The 16795-nt window shown below is 56.4% G+C and overlaps 1 protein-coding gene across 2 annotated transcripts; it reads left to right on the forward strand.

Moving 5' to 3' along the window:
* The first annotated feature begins 246 nt into the window (after nucleotides 1-246).
* Nucleotides 247-16206, forward strand: LOC131570587 (antigen peptide transporter 2-like). Of its 2 annotated transcripts, none has more exons than XM_058822951.1 (12): nucleotides 247-304; nucleotides 1788-2344; nucleotides 3920-4028; nucleotides 4106-4236; nucleotides 5115-5320; nucleotides 6689-6886; nucleotides 8507-8635; nucleotides 8716-8904; nucleotides 10723-10896; nucleotides 12945-13104; nucleotides 14659-14786; nucleotides 15467-16206. In XM_058822951.1, exons 2-12 carry the CDS (start codon nucleotides 1843-1845, stop codon nucleotides 15713-15715), a joined length of 2175 nt encoding a protein of 724 aa, XP_058678934.1. In that variant the 5' UTR covers nucleotides 247-304; nucleotides 1788-1842; the 3' UTR covers nucleotides 15716-16206. The 2 variants fall into 2 exon arrangements, with proteins under 2 accessions (XP_058678934.1, XP_058678935.1); XM_058822952.1 differs by lacking the exon at nucleotides 247-304 and adding an exon at nucleotides 374-427.
* Nucleotides 16207-16795: the final 589 nt, after the last annotated feature.

Raw genomic sequence — 16795 nt, forward strand, 5'->3', positions numbered from 1 at the left:
GAATCCCCGGCACTCCCGGCCTGGCACGCCCACTCCTGAAATAACGGCTGTGATTGGTCAGAATGGCGGTGGCATCATCGGTTGCCAGGCAGAGCGGGACGGAGCGGGTTGAGAGGAGAAGGAGGCGATGCCAGGAGGGGGCGGGGTCTGGGCGGGGTCTGGGCGGGAGGAGGCGGAGTCTGGGCGGGGTCTGGGCGGGAGGAGGCGGGGTCTGGGCGGGGTCTGGGCGGGAGGGGGCGTGGCCTCGAAAGGGAAAGCTTAACGGCGCTTTTGGGAGCGGAACTGGGAGCCCTGGTGTGGACTGGTGAGCTCAGGGGGCTGAACTGGGAGCACTGGTGTGGACTGGTGAGCTCAGGGGGCTGAACTGGGAGCACTGGTGTGGACTGGTGAGCTCAGGGGGCTGAACTGGGAGCACTGGTGTGGACTGGTGAGCACCCCAGGCTGAACTGGGAGCACTGGTGTGGACGTGTTGAGTACCCCAGGCTGAACTGGGAACTCTGGAGTGGACTGGTGAGCCCAGGGGGCTAAACTGGGAGCACTGTTGTTCTAGACTGGGAGCACTGGTGTGGACTGGTGAGCTTAGGGGGCTGAACTGGGAGCACTGGTGTGGACTGGTGAATGCTCCAAGCTGGACTGGAAACATTGATATGGACTGGGGAGCGGAGAGGGCTGGACTGGGAGCACTGGTGTGGACTGGGGAGCGCCCCAGGCTGGACTGGAAGCACTGGTGTGGACTGGGGAGCGCCCCAGGCTGGACTGGGAGCACTGGTGTGGACTGGGGAGCGCCCTAGGCTGGACTGGGAGCACTGGTGTGGACTGGTGAGCGCCCTAGGCTGGACTGGGAGCACTGGTGTGGACTGGTGAGCACCCCAAGCTGAACTGGGAGCACTGGTGTGGACTGTTGAGTGCCAAGAGCTGGACTGGGAGCACTGGTGTGGACTGGTGAGCTCAGGGGGCTGCACTGGGAGCACCATAGTCTCGACTGGGAGCACCATAATCTAGACTGGGAGCACTGGTGTGGACTGGGGAGCGCCCCAGACTGGACTGGAAACATTGATAGGGACTGGGGATCACTGGTGTGGACTGGTGAGCATCGCAGGCTGAACTGGGAGCACTGGTGTGGACTGGTGAGTGCCTCAAACTGGACTGGGGAGCGCCCCAAGCTGAACTGGAAGCACTGGTGTGAACTGCTAAGCTCAGGGGGCTGGACTGGGAGCACTGGTGTGGACTGGGGAGCGCCTTAGGCTAAACTGGGGGCACTGGTGTGGACTGGTGAGCTGAGAGGGCTGCACTGGGAGCACTGGTGTGCACAGGGGAGCATCCCAGGCTGGACTGGGAGCACTGGTGTGGACTGCTGAGCTCAAGGGGCTGAACTGGAGCACCATAGTCTAGACTGGGAGCACTGGTGTGGACTGGTGAGTGCCCCCAGCTGAACTGGGAGCACTGGTGTGCACAGGGAAGCACCCCAGGCTGGACTGGGAGCACTGGTGTGGACTGGGGAGCACAGAAGGCTGACTGGGAGCACTGGTGTGAACTGGTCAGTGCCCCAGGCTGAACTGGGAGCACTGATGTGGACTGGTGAGTGCCTCAAGCTGGACTGGGAGCACTGGTGTGGACTGGTGAGTGCCTTGTCTGGACTGGGGGCTGCTCCAGGCTGGACTGGGAGCACTGGTATGGACTGCTGAGCTCAGGGGGCCAGACTGGGAGCACTGTAGTCTAGACTGGGAGCACTGGTGTGCACAGGGGCGTGCCCCAGTCCTAACTGGTTTTAACTGGTGCCTCCACAGGCTGTTGCTCATTCCTGGGAGCCCCACAGGGAGCACTGTCCGTACCGGTCCCGCCATGGCGCTGCCACCCGCCGCTCTCCTGCCCGCTGTGCTGCTGGTGGCCGACGCCCTGGCACTGGTGTTCCTGGCGCCGCTGGTGCCGCTGCTGGCGCCGCTGGGCGCGCCGGGCGTGTGGCTCGAGGCCGCCCTGCGCTTGCCCATCCTGGCCGCGGCCACCCGACTGCCGTTCCCTCGCCGTCCCTCCGGAGCCACCGCGGCCGCCGTCACGGCCGCCGCCACCCCCGCGGTGTTCGGAACCTTCCGGAGCCTCCTGGGGCCGCTCGGGGCCGGCCCGGGGCTGTTGGCGGCCGCGGCGCCCGCCTGGCTCGGGGTCACCCACGCCGCTGCCGCCCTGGCCGTGCTGGCCTGGGCCGCGCCCCCGACCCCCGGCAGCGTCGCCGAGACCCCTGGAGGCGTCCCCAAGGCTCCCGGCAGCGTCCGGCGCGCTCTGGCGCTGACCTGGGAACAGCGGAACGTCCTTGGAGCTGCCGTGCTCTGCCTCGTGCTGGCCGTCGTTGGTGGGTGACTGTCCTGGTTCGGGGCAAGTTTGGGAGAAAATCTCCAAAGGGGCCCCTCCAGAAAGAATACCCACACGGTCCCCTCGCCACAAATGGCTGCTCAGTCAGTAGGGCGTGACATGCTTAATCTCAGGGTCAGGGGTTCAAGCCCCACGTTGGGCGCCAAAATTTGTCCTGGTTTAGGGCAAATTTGGGAGAAAATCTCCAAAGGGGGCAAAACAAAGCCACACGGCCCCTCCCCACAAATGGCTGCTCAGTCAGTAGAGCATGAGATGCTTAATCTCAGGGTCAGGGGTTCAAGCACCACGTTGGGCACCAAAATTTGTCCTGGTTTAGGGCAAATTTGGGAGAAAATCTCCAAAGGGGCCCCTCCAGAAAGCAAACCCACACAGCCCCGCCCCAAACCAGTTCAGGAAGGATTCCTTGGAGAGAAGTGGAAAGAACCTGTTTATTTAACAGGCACAGCACCCCCAGCACACAAAATGAACAACACCAGGTGACAACACTCTGAAAAAGATGACAAATTGAGAAAGTCTCTCTCTTGGGGTGGTCGCTCTGTTATCAGTCCCTCCGGTTCTAGGGCAGCTGCTGCAGCCACAAGGTGCAAACTCTCGGTGTTCCCAGGTGCCAGTCTGGAGTAGGTTTGAGTGGTTACAAAAAAAGGAAAGGAGAAACAATCCAGGGAAAAATTCAGACTGCTTAGCTAAAGTAACTAATGAGCAGAAGCAAAAAGCAGAAGCAGGAGCAAAGCAAAAAGCAAAAGCAGCACCATGTACTGCCCTGTCTCTGTGTCCCGCCAGCCGTGGGGGAGCGGCTGATAACAAAACCAAAACAAAACTTCGCTCTTCAGAGCCAGTCTTGATAATATCCATAATATAAGACAATATCCAGCATAAACAGAACACGTGAATGGGGATACAAGCATCACAGCATCACCCTAGGACATTGACATGTGGTGACAGGCTCTGACACCCCAAATTTGGGCTCTGCAGAGCCCAAATGGGGAACCCCCCCAACTTGGGATACCCTCCCATAATTGAATGCTGGTGCCTAAAAATTGAATGCTGAGCCCCTAAATAGGCGATGACCACCCTAAAACTGAGTGGTGACCCTCCTAAATTGTGAGTTGACCCCTTCGGTTGGGTGCTGACCCTGCCAAAATGAGGTGCTGACATTCCAAATTGGGTTCTGACCCTGCAGACTTGGCTGTTGGTCCCCCAAAATTGGGTGCTGACCATCAAACTTAGGGTCTGATGCCCAAAAATGGATGTTGGCCTCTAAGGCCTGGGATCTTAAGATCCTGATCTCCTATGTTTAGGTTCTGACCCATAAAATTGTGTGCTGAACCCTCCCAAAATTGGTACTGACACTTTAAATTGGGTGTAAGATCCCTAAATTTGTCACCAACCCCCCAAAATTGGGCCCTGACCTCTCTAAGTTGTCTCCTGCCCAAATCGTGTCCCGCATTTCCAAAATTAGATCCCCGCTCCCCAGACCGGGTCCCACCCCCCACAAATCAGGGTCCCCCTGTGTCAGTGGTCACACCGGTGGTGACGCAGCCTCGGTGACACCCAGGGGAGATGGCGGGGCCCTACGCCACCGGGAAGGTGCTGGATGCCATCGGGAGTGGGGACGGAGTCACCGCCGGAGCTGTCGGGATGGTGGCGGCTGCTGGAGCCACAAGGTGGGTGGCAGCGTTCCCAGGGCCTGTCCCCGTGTCCCCAAGGTCCCCGATGTCACCGTGTCCCTGCGTCCCCACAGTGTGCTGTTTTCTGGCTGCCGGGGCTCTCTCTTCATGCTGTTGATGGCGCGTCTCCGTCAGAGCTTGAGCCTGCGGCTCTTTTCCCACCTGGTGCACCAAGACCTGGACTTCTTCCAGGGAACACCGGCAGGTAACGGGGCACAGCCCAGCCCCATCCCACCCAACCCATCCCACCTGTCCCATCCCATCCCAATTATTGTGTTACCCCAGTTCCATCCCCACCATCCCAGCTCCCAGTCCCCATCCCATCCTATCCCATCTGTCTGTTATCCCATCCCACCACTCCATCCCCATCATTCCCATTCCCACCATCCCATCCCATCCCACCACTCCATCCCCATCATTCCCATTCCCACCATCCCATCCCACCATCTCCATTCCCACCCTGACCATCTCCCCTCTCCCATCCCATTCCACCTTGACCAGCTCCATACTCATTCCCATCATCCCCTCTCCCCTGTCCCACCCCATTCCACCCTGTCCATCTCCATACCCATTCCCATCACCCCATCCCACCATCCCATCTCCCCTGTCCTACCCCATTCCACCCTGACCATCTCAATTCTCACCATCCCATCACTCATCCCACCATCTCCATTCCCACCATCCCATCTCCCCTGTCCCACCCCATTCCACCCTGTCCATCTCCACACCCATTCCCACCATCCCATCTCCCCTGTTCCACCCCATTCCACCCTGACCATCTCAATTCTCACCATCCCATCACTCCATCCCACCATCTCCATTCCCACCATCCCTTCTTCCCTGTCCCATCCCACCCACCCTGTCCATCTCCACACCCATTCCCACCATCCCATCCCACCACCTCCGTTCCCGCCATCCCATCTCCCCTGTCCCATCATATTCCACCCTCACCACCTCCACACCCATTCCCATCACCCCATCCCACCGTTCCCCATCCCATCATTCCCATCCCGAATGGGATCATCCAGGATGGGATCATGGTCTCACCCACCACGATCCCAAACCTCTTTTCCCACCCTGCAGCTGAGCTCCTGGCCCAGTTTTCCATGGAAGTGCCACGGGTGTGCAGGGCGGTGCCGAGTGGAGCCAACCAGCTGCTGCGGAGCCTGGTGATGGCCCTGGTGGTGGGGGGGTTCATGGTGGGGCTGGCACCGGGGCTGGCACTGCTGGCACTGCTGGAGGTGCCCCTTGGAATCGCCACGCGCCGCATCCAGAGCACCCGCAAACAGGTCAGGAGGGGGAGGGGGGCAGAGGTGGGATAAGGGGGTGGGAATGGTGGAGCTGGGATGGGGGCTAGGGGGATTGGATGGCATGGCATGGCATGGCATGGCATGGCATGGCATGGCATGGCATGGCATGGGGTCCGGTGGGATCAATGGGACGAGATGGGATCAATGGGATCAATGGGAATGGGATGGGATGGGATGGGATGGGATGGGATGGGATGGGATGGGATGGGATGGGATGGGATGGGATGGAATCAATGGGATCAATGGGAATGGAATGGGATGGGATGGAATCGGTGGGATCGATGGGATGGGATGGGATGGGATGGGATCAATGGGATCAATGGGATGGGATGGAGTCGATGGGATCAATGGGATGGGATCAATGGGATCAATGGGATCAATGGGATGGGATGGAGTCGATGGGATCAATGGGATGGGATCAATGGGATCGATGGGATGGGATGGGATGGGATGGGATGGGATGGGATGGGGTGGGATGGGGTGGGATTGATGGAATGGGATGGGATGGGATCAATGGGATCAATGGGATCAATGGGATGGGATGGAATCGATGGGATCAATGGGATGGGATCAATGGGATCAATGGGATCAATGGGATGGGATCAATGGGATCAATGGGATCAATGGGATGGGATCGATGGGATGGGATGGGATGGGATTGGTGGGATCAATGGGACGGGATGGGATCGGTGGGATCAATGGGATGGGACGGGATGGGATGTGATCAATGGGATCGATGGGATTGATGGGATGGGATGGGATACAGAATGGAAAGGAGGACGATGGAGATGGAAATGGTGGGATGAAAGGGGATAAAGACCAGGGGAATGGGATGGTGGGGATGGGATGGGATGGGATGGGATGGGATGGGATGGGATGGGTCGGGATGGGTCGGGATGGGAAGGAGAATGGAAAGGAGGATGATGGAGGTGGAATAGTGGGATGAAAGAGGATAAAGACCAGGGAAGCAGGATGGTGGGGATGGAATGGAGAATGGAAAAGACGATGATGGAGGTGGAAATGGTGGGATGAAGGGGATAAAGACCAGGGGAATGGGATGGTGGGAGTGCTGACATGGGGATGGAACGAAATGGTGGAGATGGGAATGGTGTGGATGGGAAGAGAAGGATGAGATAAGGTGGGATGGTGGGGACGGGATGAGACTGTGGGGATGGGGATGGTGGGATTAGGACCGGGAGAATGGATGGGAATGGTGAGGGTGAGAGAGAAGGGCGTGGGATGTTGGGAGTGCAGTAGTGGGGATGTAGTGGGTTTGGTGGGACGGGATGTGGATGGTGGGCCAGGAAGGTGACCTGGGAAAGTTGGAGATCCCCGTTGCTGCCACAGGCCCTTCAGCGATCCATGCTGGAAGCTTCCGCCCGCACAGCCGCCGGGGTGCAGGAATCTGTTGCTGCCATCGAGGCCATCCGAATGTTTTCGGCGGAGGAGGAGGAGGAGGAGCAGCACAGATGTAACCTGGCCAAGGAGCTGAGGCTGAAGGAGCAGATAGAGCTGGAGCTGGCAATCTTCCTCCTCGTCGAAAGGGTCAGGGGGGACTGGGAATGGGAACAGCAGGGAATGGGGATGCCGGGATCAGGGATGGGGACACTGGGAATGGGGACACTGGGACCAGGAATGGGAAACCAGCGGCTGAGATGGGGCCACTTAGAGCAGAATGGGGACACCAGGAATGAGGACATCAGAACAGGGACACTGGGAATGGGGGTACTGGGAATGGGGACACTGGGACCAGGAATGGGAAGCCAGCAGCTGAGATGGGGCCACTCAGAGCAGAATGGGGACACCAGGAATGGGGACAACAGAACAGGGACATTGGGGTCAGGAACAGGCATGGCAGGAATGGGAATGGTGACATTGGAAACAGGATGGGGACACCGGTATAAAGGTTGGGAACATCAGTGGGGTGGTGTTTGCGGGTCCCCAGGACGAGGGAAGAGACGAAAATCTTGACTCCGTGTTTCAGAAGGCTTGATTTATTATTTTATTATATATATTATACGACAAGAAAATTATATGCTAAAACTGTACTAAAGAAAGAGAAAGGAGACATTAGAAAGCTAGAAAGGAATGAAAGGCTGATTTATTATTTTATTATATATATTATATTAAAAGAAAATTATATACTAAAACTGTACTAAAGAATGAGAAAGGAGACATTAGAAAGCTAGAAAGGAATGAATAATAAAATCTTGTGACTGACCAGAGTCCGACACAGCTGCAGCTGTGATTGGTCTTCAGTTAAAAACAACCACATGAGACCAATCAAGGATGCACCTGCTGCATTCCACAGCAGCAGATCATTATTGTTTACATTTCGTGTCTGAGGCCTCTGAGCTTCTCAGGAGAAAAATCCTGGTGAAAAGATCTTTCAGAAAATATGTCTGTGACACATCAGGATCAGGAATGGGGACATCAAGAGTGAGAGGGGGACACCAGAACTGGAATGAGGACAGCAGGAACAGGGATAAAGACAAAGAGATAAAGGAGTGGGATGGGGGCAGGTGGAATGGGGACATCAGGAGTGGATTGGGGGCAGATGGAATGGGGGCACCAGGAGTGGGTTGGAATGGGGGCAGATGGAATGGGGGCACCAGGAGTGGGTTGGAATGGGGGCAGATGGAATGGGGGCACCAGGAGTGGGTTGGAATGGGGGCAGATGGAATGGGGGCACCAGAAATGGGTTGGAATGGGGACAGACGGAATGGGGACACCAGGAGTGGGCTGGGGACAGATGGAATGGGGACACCAGGAGTGGGCTGGGGACACCAGGAGTGGGATGAGGGCAGATGGAATGGGGACACCAGGAGTGGGATGGGGACGGATGGAATGGGGACACCAGGAGTGGGTTGGGGACAGATGGACTGGGGACACCAGGAATGGGTTGGAAGGGGAGCAGATGGACTGGGGACACCAGGTGTAGGTTGGGGACAGATGGAATGGGGACACCAGAAATGGGTTGGAATGGGAGCCGATGGATTGGGGACACCAGGAGTGGGCTGGAATGGGAGCTGATGGATTGGGGACACCAGGAGTGGGTTGGGGACACCAGGAGTGGGTTGGGGGCAGATGGAATGGGGACACCAGCAGTGGGCTGGGGACACCAGAAGCGGGTTGGGGGCAGCAGTGTCCCTGTCCCACCCACAGGTGATCGAACTGGCCATCCGGGTCATGGTGCTCTTCAGGAGCCACCAGCAGCTCCGTGACGGATCCATCACTCCCGGGGTCCTCGTCACCTTCCTGCTGTACCAGGACAGAGTTGGCAGCCATGTCCAGGTGATACCATGGAATGCACGTGTCTGTCCATCCGTCCGTGCTTCTGTCCACCCCAGTGCCACCCCCTCCCTTCTCCCCAGGTGCTGCTCTACGGCTTCAACGAATTCCTGACCAACGCAGCTGCCGGACAGAGGATCTGGGAATACCTGGATCGGAAACCCGCAGGGAATGTCGGGGGCACGCGGGAGCCCCCCGAGCTTCAGGGCCACGTCACTTTCCAGAAGGTCTCCTTCACATATCCCGGGAATCCAGAGCGCCCTGTGCTGAAGGTGGGTCTGGAGGCAGGTGGGGCTTCCCAGGGGTGGGAATTCTGGCATCACCTGCTCTCACGATCCGTCCTTACGAACGGGTTCGTGGTGGTTCGTGGGTTGATCTCAGGGTGCAAAAAACACCGACACGGCACAGAGGGTTGCAGTGATAATCAGAACAAATGTACCTTTATTGAATAACCACAACAAAGTGCATTAGAGAGAAATTGGGGAAAAAGGAAAAAGAGGGAGGAAGAGAAAGGAAGGTACAAAGCTACCAACGTAGAACGGTGAAGTCCTTCAATGTCCACCCAATGGAGTTCACCAGGTCACATCTCGGGAGGTCTCAGGGTTGCAGTTTATCCAAACTCTTATTATACTCTTTTTTTTGATGGGGGGAATGGGTAAAACTTGAAACCGAATCAAAGGTAGTCTGTTGTATTTTTGGGGGAAAAAATGGTATTTAGAGAAGGGTACACACAGTCCATGTTCAGCAGTGGGCGAGAACCATTGTCTTCTTGGTCCACTGCTCGCACCTGCAACATCCATCTCGCTGTGGTCAGCTTGCCTCCCCCACACACCTCCCCCAGGTTGGGGGTCTCAGTCCCAGTCCTTGGGGGCCTTTTCACACAGGGATTTCATGTCTCGGCCTTTGCTGGAGAGGCTTCCTGCATCTCAGTCTGTCTGTCACAGCAGTTGTGAGACAAGTGAGGGGTTTTGTGTGGTGTCTTCTGTGGGGGAACCACCCAAAATTCAGCCGAAGTCCAGCCAGGCCGAGAGGTGGGACAACTTCAAGGCCGTTGCTGCAAAAAGGGCAAGGTGCCCCCTTCTTCCTTTCGTTGGGTTCAGTGTAGCATACAGCAAACACACCTGTGAACAGTAGCTTAGCAATGCTCCTCAGGTGTCGGGGCCTTGTTGGGATGTGACTTGCTCCTTCAGAGCCAGAGATTTTACACAGTGGGGTGTGATGGTGTTCACAGGGGTCTCAGGATGAGGGAAGAGACGTAGATTTGACTGTGTTACAGAAGGCTTGATTTATTATTTTATTATATATTACATTTAAACTATACTAAAAGAACAGAAGAAAAAAGTTCTCATCAGAAGGCTGGGCTAAGAATAGAAAAGAATGAATCCACAAAAGTCTGTAGCTCACACAGAGAGAGAGCCAACTCTGCCATGATTAGCCATTAATTCCAACCATCTACATGAGACCAAGCACAGATCTACCTGTTGCATTCCACAGCAGCAGATAATCAATGTTTACATTTTGTTCCTGAGGCCTCTCAGTGTCTCAGAAAAGAAAAACCCTAAAGAAAGATTTTTAATGAAAAGATGTCGGCGACAGTGTGTTAACGTTCAAACACAAATAATCACATAAGCTATTATATCTGGTGCTTTTTATTAAGAGCTCTGGGAATCGGGTATTACAACCCAAATCTGATTCCGACCATACATTCAAGATGAACGTGGTTTTATGCTCTGTCGTTATATAACTTTGATTTTAATTATTAAACTGATATTGTTCTATTGTATACATAGATTTCAGCCAAACATAGCCCCCTTAAATTTCCAACATAGTTTCTCATGATTCTTCTTATGATTATGTAATAATTATATTTAATTACCAAACAATCATCACATCTGTATCTGTTATCATACTGCTTACGCAGGTGCAGTGATCTGAGAGAACACAAAGCCTGACATTTTCAAAGACTGTCTTTAACATTTCCCAGGGCTCCACTATCAAGTGGGCTCTTCTCTTCAGCGGTGCCCCAATGACGATGGTGAGGCAGATGAGGGACATTTCAGACAGACTCTCAAACCTGTCCCATCCGGCAGGACGTGAGCTTCCAGGTGCGCTCCGGGGAGGTGACGGCGCTGGCGGGGCCCAATGGCAGCGGGAAGAGCACGGCCGTGGCGCTGCTGGAGCGGCTGCGGGATCCCGGCAGCGGGACGGTGCTGCTGGACGGGATCCCGCTGCCAGAGTATGAGCACCAGTACCTGCACCGCAAGGTGGGACAGCAGAGACACTGGGAACGCTGGGCATGGAATGGGGAAAATGGGGACAGGGGTGTGGGGACACTGAAATGGAACTGGGACCGCGGGACAGCAGAGACACTGGGAACGCTGGGCATGGAATGGGGAAAATGGGGACAGGGGTGTGGGGACACTGAAATGGAACTGGGACCGTGGGACAGCAGAGACACTGGGAACGCTGGGCATGGAATGGGGAAAATGGGGACGGGGTGTGGGGACACTGAAATGGAACTGGGACCGTGGGACAGCAGAGACACTGGGAACGCTGGGCATGGAATGGGGAAAATGGGGACAGGGGTGTGGGGACACTGAAATGGAACTGGGACCGTGGGACAGCAGAGACACTGGGAACGCTGGGCATGGAATGGGGAAAATGGGGACGGGGTGTGGGGAAACTGAAATGGAACTGGGACCGTGGGACAGCAGAGACACTGGGAACGCTGGGCATGGAATGGGGAAAATGGGGACGGGGTGTGGGGAAACTGAAATGGAACTGGGACCGTGGGACAGCAGAGACACTGGGAACGCTGGGCATGGAATGGGGAAAATGGGGACAGGGGTGTGGGGACATTGAAATGGAACTGGGACCGTGGGACAGCAGAGACACTGGGAACGCTGGGCATGGAATGGGGAAAATGGGGACGGGGTGTGGGGACACTGAAATGGAACTGGGACCGCGGGACAGCAGAGACACTGGGAACGCTGGGCATGGAATGGGGAAAATGGGGACAGCGATGGGGACACTGAAATGGAACTGGGACCGTGGGACAGCAGAGACACTGGGAACGCTGGGCATGGAATGGGGAAAATGGGGACGGGGTGTGGGGAAACTGAAATGGAACTGGGACCGCGGGACAGCAGAGGCACTGGGAACGCTGGGCATGGAATGGGGAAAATGGGGACAGGGGTGTGGGGACACTGAAATGGAACTGGGACCGTGGGACAGCAGAGACACTGGGAATGCTGGGCATGGAATGGGGAAAATGGGGACGGGGGTGTGGGGACACTGAAATGGAACTGGGACCGTGGGACAGCAGAGACACTGGGAATGCTGGGCATGGAATGGGGAAAATGGGGACGGGGGTGTGGGGACACTGAAATGGAACTGGGACCGTGGGACAGCAGAGGCACTGGGAACGCTGGGCATGGAATGGGGAAAATGGGGACAGCGATGGGGACACTGAAATGGAACTGGGACCGTGGGACAGCAGAGACACTGGGAACGCTGGGCATGGAATGGGGAAAATGGGGACAGCAATGGGGACACTGAAATGGAACTGGGACCGTGGGACAGCAGAGACGCTGGGAATGCTGGGCATGGAATGGGGAAAATGGGGACAATTATGACGGTGTTCACAGGGGTTTTTGGATGGGGGAAGAGATGAGGATTTGACTCCATGTTTCAGAAGGCTTGATTTATTATTTTATTATATATATTACGTTAAAACTATACTAAAAGAACAGAAGGAAGGATTTCACCAGAAGGCCGGCTAAGAGTAGAATAGGAGAGAATGATAACAAAGGTTTGTGGCTCAGGGTTCTCTGTCCGAGCCAGCTGGGCTGTGATTATCCATTAATTACAGACATCCAATATGGGCCAATCAAAGATCCACCCGTTGCATTCCACACATAATCAATGCTTACATTTTGTTCCTGAGGCCTCTCGGCTCCTCAGGAGGAAAAATCCTGAGGAAGGGATTTTCCATAAAAGATGTCTGCAACAAAGAATGAAATGGAACTGGGACCACAGGAGCACGAGAGCAGAAATGGGGACACTGGGAAGAGCGATGGGGACACCAGGAATAGGATGGGGACAACAAGAAATGGGATAGGAACATTGGGAAATGGGATGGGAATGACAGGGATGGGGATGGGAAAAGTGGGAACTCAGGAGTGGGGACACAGATGGGGACAGTGGGACCAGGGATGGAGACCATGGGGACACCAAGGTGGGATGGGGTCATGGAACAGGGGTGGGGACACCAGGAGCCAAGACAGCATCACAGGGTTTGGTGCTGGTGCAGGTGGTGCTGGTGGAGCAGGACCCCATCCTGTTTTCTGGAACGATCCGTGAGAACATCCTGCTGGGGCTGGAGCACTGCAAAGAGTCAGAGCTGCGGGAGGCCGCCACTGCTGCTGGAGCCATGGAGTTCATCCAGGGGCTGGAGCAGGGCTGGGACACTGGTGAGAGCCAGGGGGATGGATGGGGCACCAAGAGGGCACATCCCCCTGATCCCATGGGATTGCTCACCACACAGGTCACTGATCCCACTGATCCCATGGGATTGCTCACCATGCAGGTCAGATCCCACTGATCCCATGGGATTGCTCACACAGCTCAGACCCCACTGATCCCATGGGATTGCTCACACAGGTCAGACCCCACTGATCCCATGGGATTGCTCACACAGCTCAGACCCCACTGGTCCCATGGGATTGCTCACACAGGTCAGACCCCACTGATCCCATGGGATTGGTCACACAGCTCAGATCCCCCTGATCCCATGGGATTGCTCACACAGGTCAGATCCCACTGATCCCATGGGATTGCTCACACAGCTCAGATCCCACTGATCCCATGGGATTGCTCACACAGCTCAGACCCCACTGATCCCATGGGATTGCTCACACAGCTCAGATCCCATTGATCCCATGGGATTACTCACCACGCAGGTCAGACCCCACTGATCCCATGGGATTGCTCACCATGCAGGTCAGAACCCACTGATCCCATGGGATTGCTCACACAGCTCAGACCCCACTGATCCCATGGGATTGCTCACACAGCTCAGACCCCACTGATCCCATGGGATTGCTCACACAGGTCAGATCCCACTGATCCCATGGGATTGCTCACACAGGTCAGATCCCACTGATCCCATGGGATTGCTCACCACACAGGTCACTGATCCCACTGATCCCATGGGATTGCTCACACAGGTCAGACCCCACTGATCCCATGGGATTGCTCACCATGCAGGTCAGACCCCACTGATCCCATGGGATTGCTCACACAGCTCAGACCCCACTGATCCCATGGGATTGCTCACACAGCTCAGACCCCACTGATCCCATGGGATTGCTCACACAGCTCAGATCCCACTGATCCCATGGGATTGCTCACACAGGTCAGATCCCACTGATCCCATGGGATTGCTCACACAGGTCACTGATCCCACTGATCCCATGGGATTGCTCACACAGCTCAGACCCCACTGATCCCATGGGATTGCTCACCATGCAGGTCAGATTCCACTGATCCCATGGGATTGCTCACACAGATCAGACCCCACTGATCCCATGGGATTGCTCACACAGCTCAGATCCCTCTGGTCCCATGGGATTGCTCACACAGGTCAGATCCCACTGATCCCATGGGATTGCTCACACAGGTCAGATTCCACTGATCCCATGGGATTGCTCACACAGGTCAGATCCCACTGGTCCCATGGGATTGCTCACACAGGTCAGACCCCACTGATCCCATGGGATTGCTCACCACGCAGGTCAAACCCCACTGATCCCATGGGATTGCTCACACAGCTCAAACCCCACTGATCCCATGGGATTGCTCACACAGGTCACTGATCCCACTGATCCCATGGGATTGCTCACACAGCTCAGACCCCACTGGTCCCATGGGATTGCTCCTCCAGAGGTGGGGGAGCACAGGGGGTGGGAGAAGAGGGGAGAACTCCAGGGCTGCACCCCACTGATCCCCTGTGGCCGCTCCCGCAGAGGTGGGGGAGCGCGGGGGGCGGCTGGCGGCCGGGGAGCGGCGCCGCGTGGCCCTGGCCCGGGCTCTGCTCCGGCGTCCGGCCGTGCTCATCCTGGACGAGGCGCTGGATGATGGAGATGACGGAGCGGTGAGCGGGGTGGGGTGGAGGGGGTTGGTCTGGGTGGGGCTGCGGTTGGTGAAAATGGGGTGTGATGGGATGGCTGGAATGGGATGGAGAGATGGGGTGGTGGCAATAAGGGATAATGATTGGCATGGAGTGGGAATGATGTGATGAAGACAGGGATTGGATGGGGTGGTGTGGGTCATCGAGGTGGAGAAATAGGACAGGATAGTAGGGTCAGAATGGTGATAGAGACCGGGGTGTAGGATGGCAGGAAAGTAGAATGAAGGAATGAAGACAAGGAGATGTAATAGGGTGGGTTTGGAGGGGGTGGGAATGGAGGGGATAGGAATGCTGGGATGAGGACAGAGAGATGGAGTGCAATGGGAAGGGTTGGGGTGGTGGGAGGAGGATGGGATGGGACAGTGGGAATGGCGACGGTTTGGACAGGATGGCAGAGTGGGCATGGGGATGGGATGGAAAACAGGGAGGTGGGATGGTAAGAATAGGATGGAATTAGAGCAGGACTGAGAGTGGGGTGGGTTTGGTTGGTTGGGACTGGGTGGGATCAGGTGGGACAGGGTAGGACTGAGCTGGATGTGTTGGGATGAGCATTCTCTGAGCTGGATGGGTTGGGATGGGAGTTCTCTGAGCCGGATGGGTTGGCATGAGCCGGATGGGTTGGCATGAGCGTTGTCTGGCCCCAGGCACAGCGCTGGGTGCGCACCGGGCTGGCCCGGACCGTGCTGGTCGTGTCCCACCGGCCGCGGGTGCTGGACGGGGCCGATCGCCTGGTGCTGCTGGAGCGCGGGGCCGTGATGGAGACGGGAACACCAGCGGAGCTGCGGGAACGCCGCGGCGCCTACAGCCGCCTGCTCCTTGGAGGAGGCAGCACCGGGCAGCCCGAGGGCCCCGGGACGGGCAGCGAGCAGGGGGCTGCATCTGGCAGGGAATAAACGGGAATCAGCCCCAGCGTCCCCATTCCCGGTGGTTGTGTCCCCAGCCAGCTCCCGGTGTCCCCAGTCATGGTGTGCTGTGAATCCCTCATCCCCACATCCTCAGGATCCCAACCCCCCGTGTCCCCCATGTCCCTGCTGTGTCCCCTAGGCCTGCCCACTCCCTGGATGTGTCTGTGTCCCCTGTATCCACCATGTCCCCATGATCCCTGGTCCCCGTGTCTGCTCCTGGACATGGGACACAGGGTGGGAAATCAGTCCCAAGGAATGGATCTGGGCATGGGTGTCACGTCCTCATCTCACTCCTGCTGTGCCCACTCCAAGCTCCTGGTGTCCCCAGTCCCTTCCCAGTGTCCCTGTCCCCAGTGTCTTCATCCCAGTTCCCAATGTCCCCTTTTCTATTCCTCATTCCCTGAGAGGAAGTGCTGGGCACTGGAGGAGGGAACTGGGATTTATTGCCCAAACCAGGGTATTTTTACATTAGAAATAAAACATTTTGAATCACTGTAATTCCTGTGTTTGAAACATGGGAAAACAGGAAGCCAGCCTGTTGGGAAGGGCTGCTGTGTGATGAGTGGGAGCAGCAGGATGAGCTCTGCCAGCAATTTGTGGCTTTCTGCAGGGAGAGGGAAGGGGTTGGACCTGCACCATGGATCATTCAGCTGCTGATGAGAGTAAGAGTTGGTGTCACCCTGTCTCTGTCGCCATGGGTTGGATCTGACTGAAGAGCCCACAGAGAGCAAGGATCCCACCAGATCCTACTGCATCCCTTGTACCCCAATGCTGCTCCACCAACACCACCTGATCTGCTTTGGAATCCCCCAAATCCTGTTCTGGAATCCCACTCCAATGCTGCCCCATTCATCCATCCCACCTGATCCTGCTCTGGAATCCAGCCCAGATACACTTTAGAATTTGACCTGATCCCGATCTGGAATCCTGCCCGGGTCTGGAATCCTGCCCGGGTCTGGAATCCTGCCCTGTATCCCTTCTGGAATCCCACACAGATTCCCCTCTGTACCTGTGCTCAAGCAATTTGGTTTCTCTGCCTGTTTCTGCAGAATGAGAGGATCCATGAGA

The sequence above is a fragment of the Ammospiza caudacuta genome, chromosome 36 (genome assembly GCF_027887145.1).
Source record: "Ammospiza caudacuta isolate bAmmCau1 chromosome 36, bAmmCau1.pri, whole genome shotgun sequence".
NCBI lineage: Eukaryota > Metazoa > Chordata > Aves > Passeriformes > Passerellidae > Ammospiza > Ammospiza caudacuta.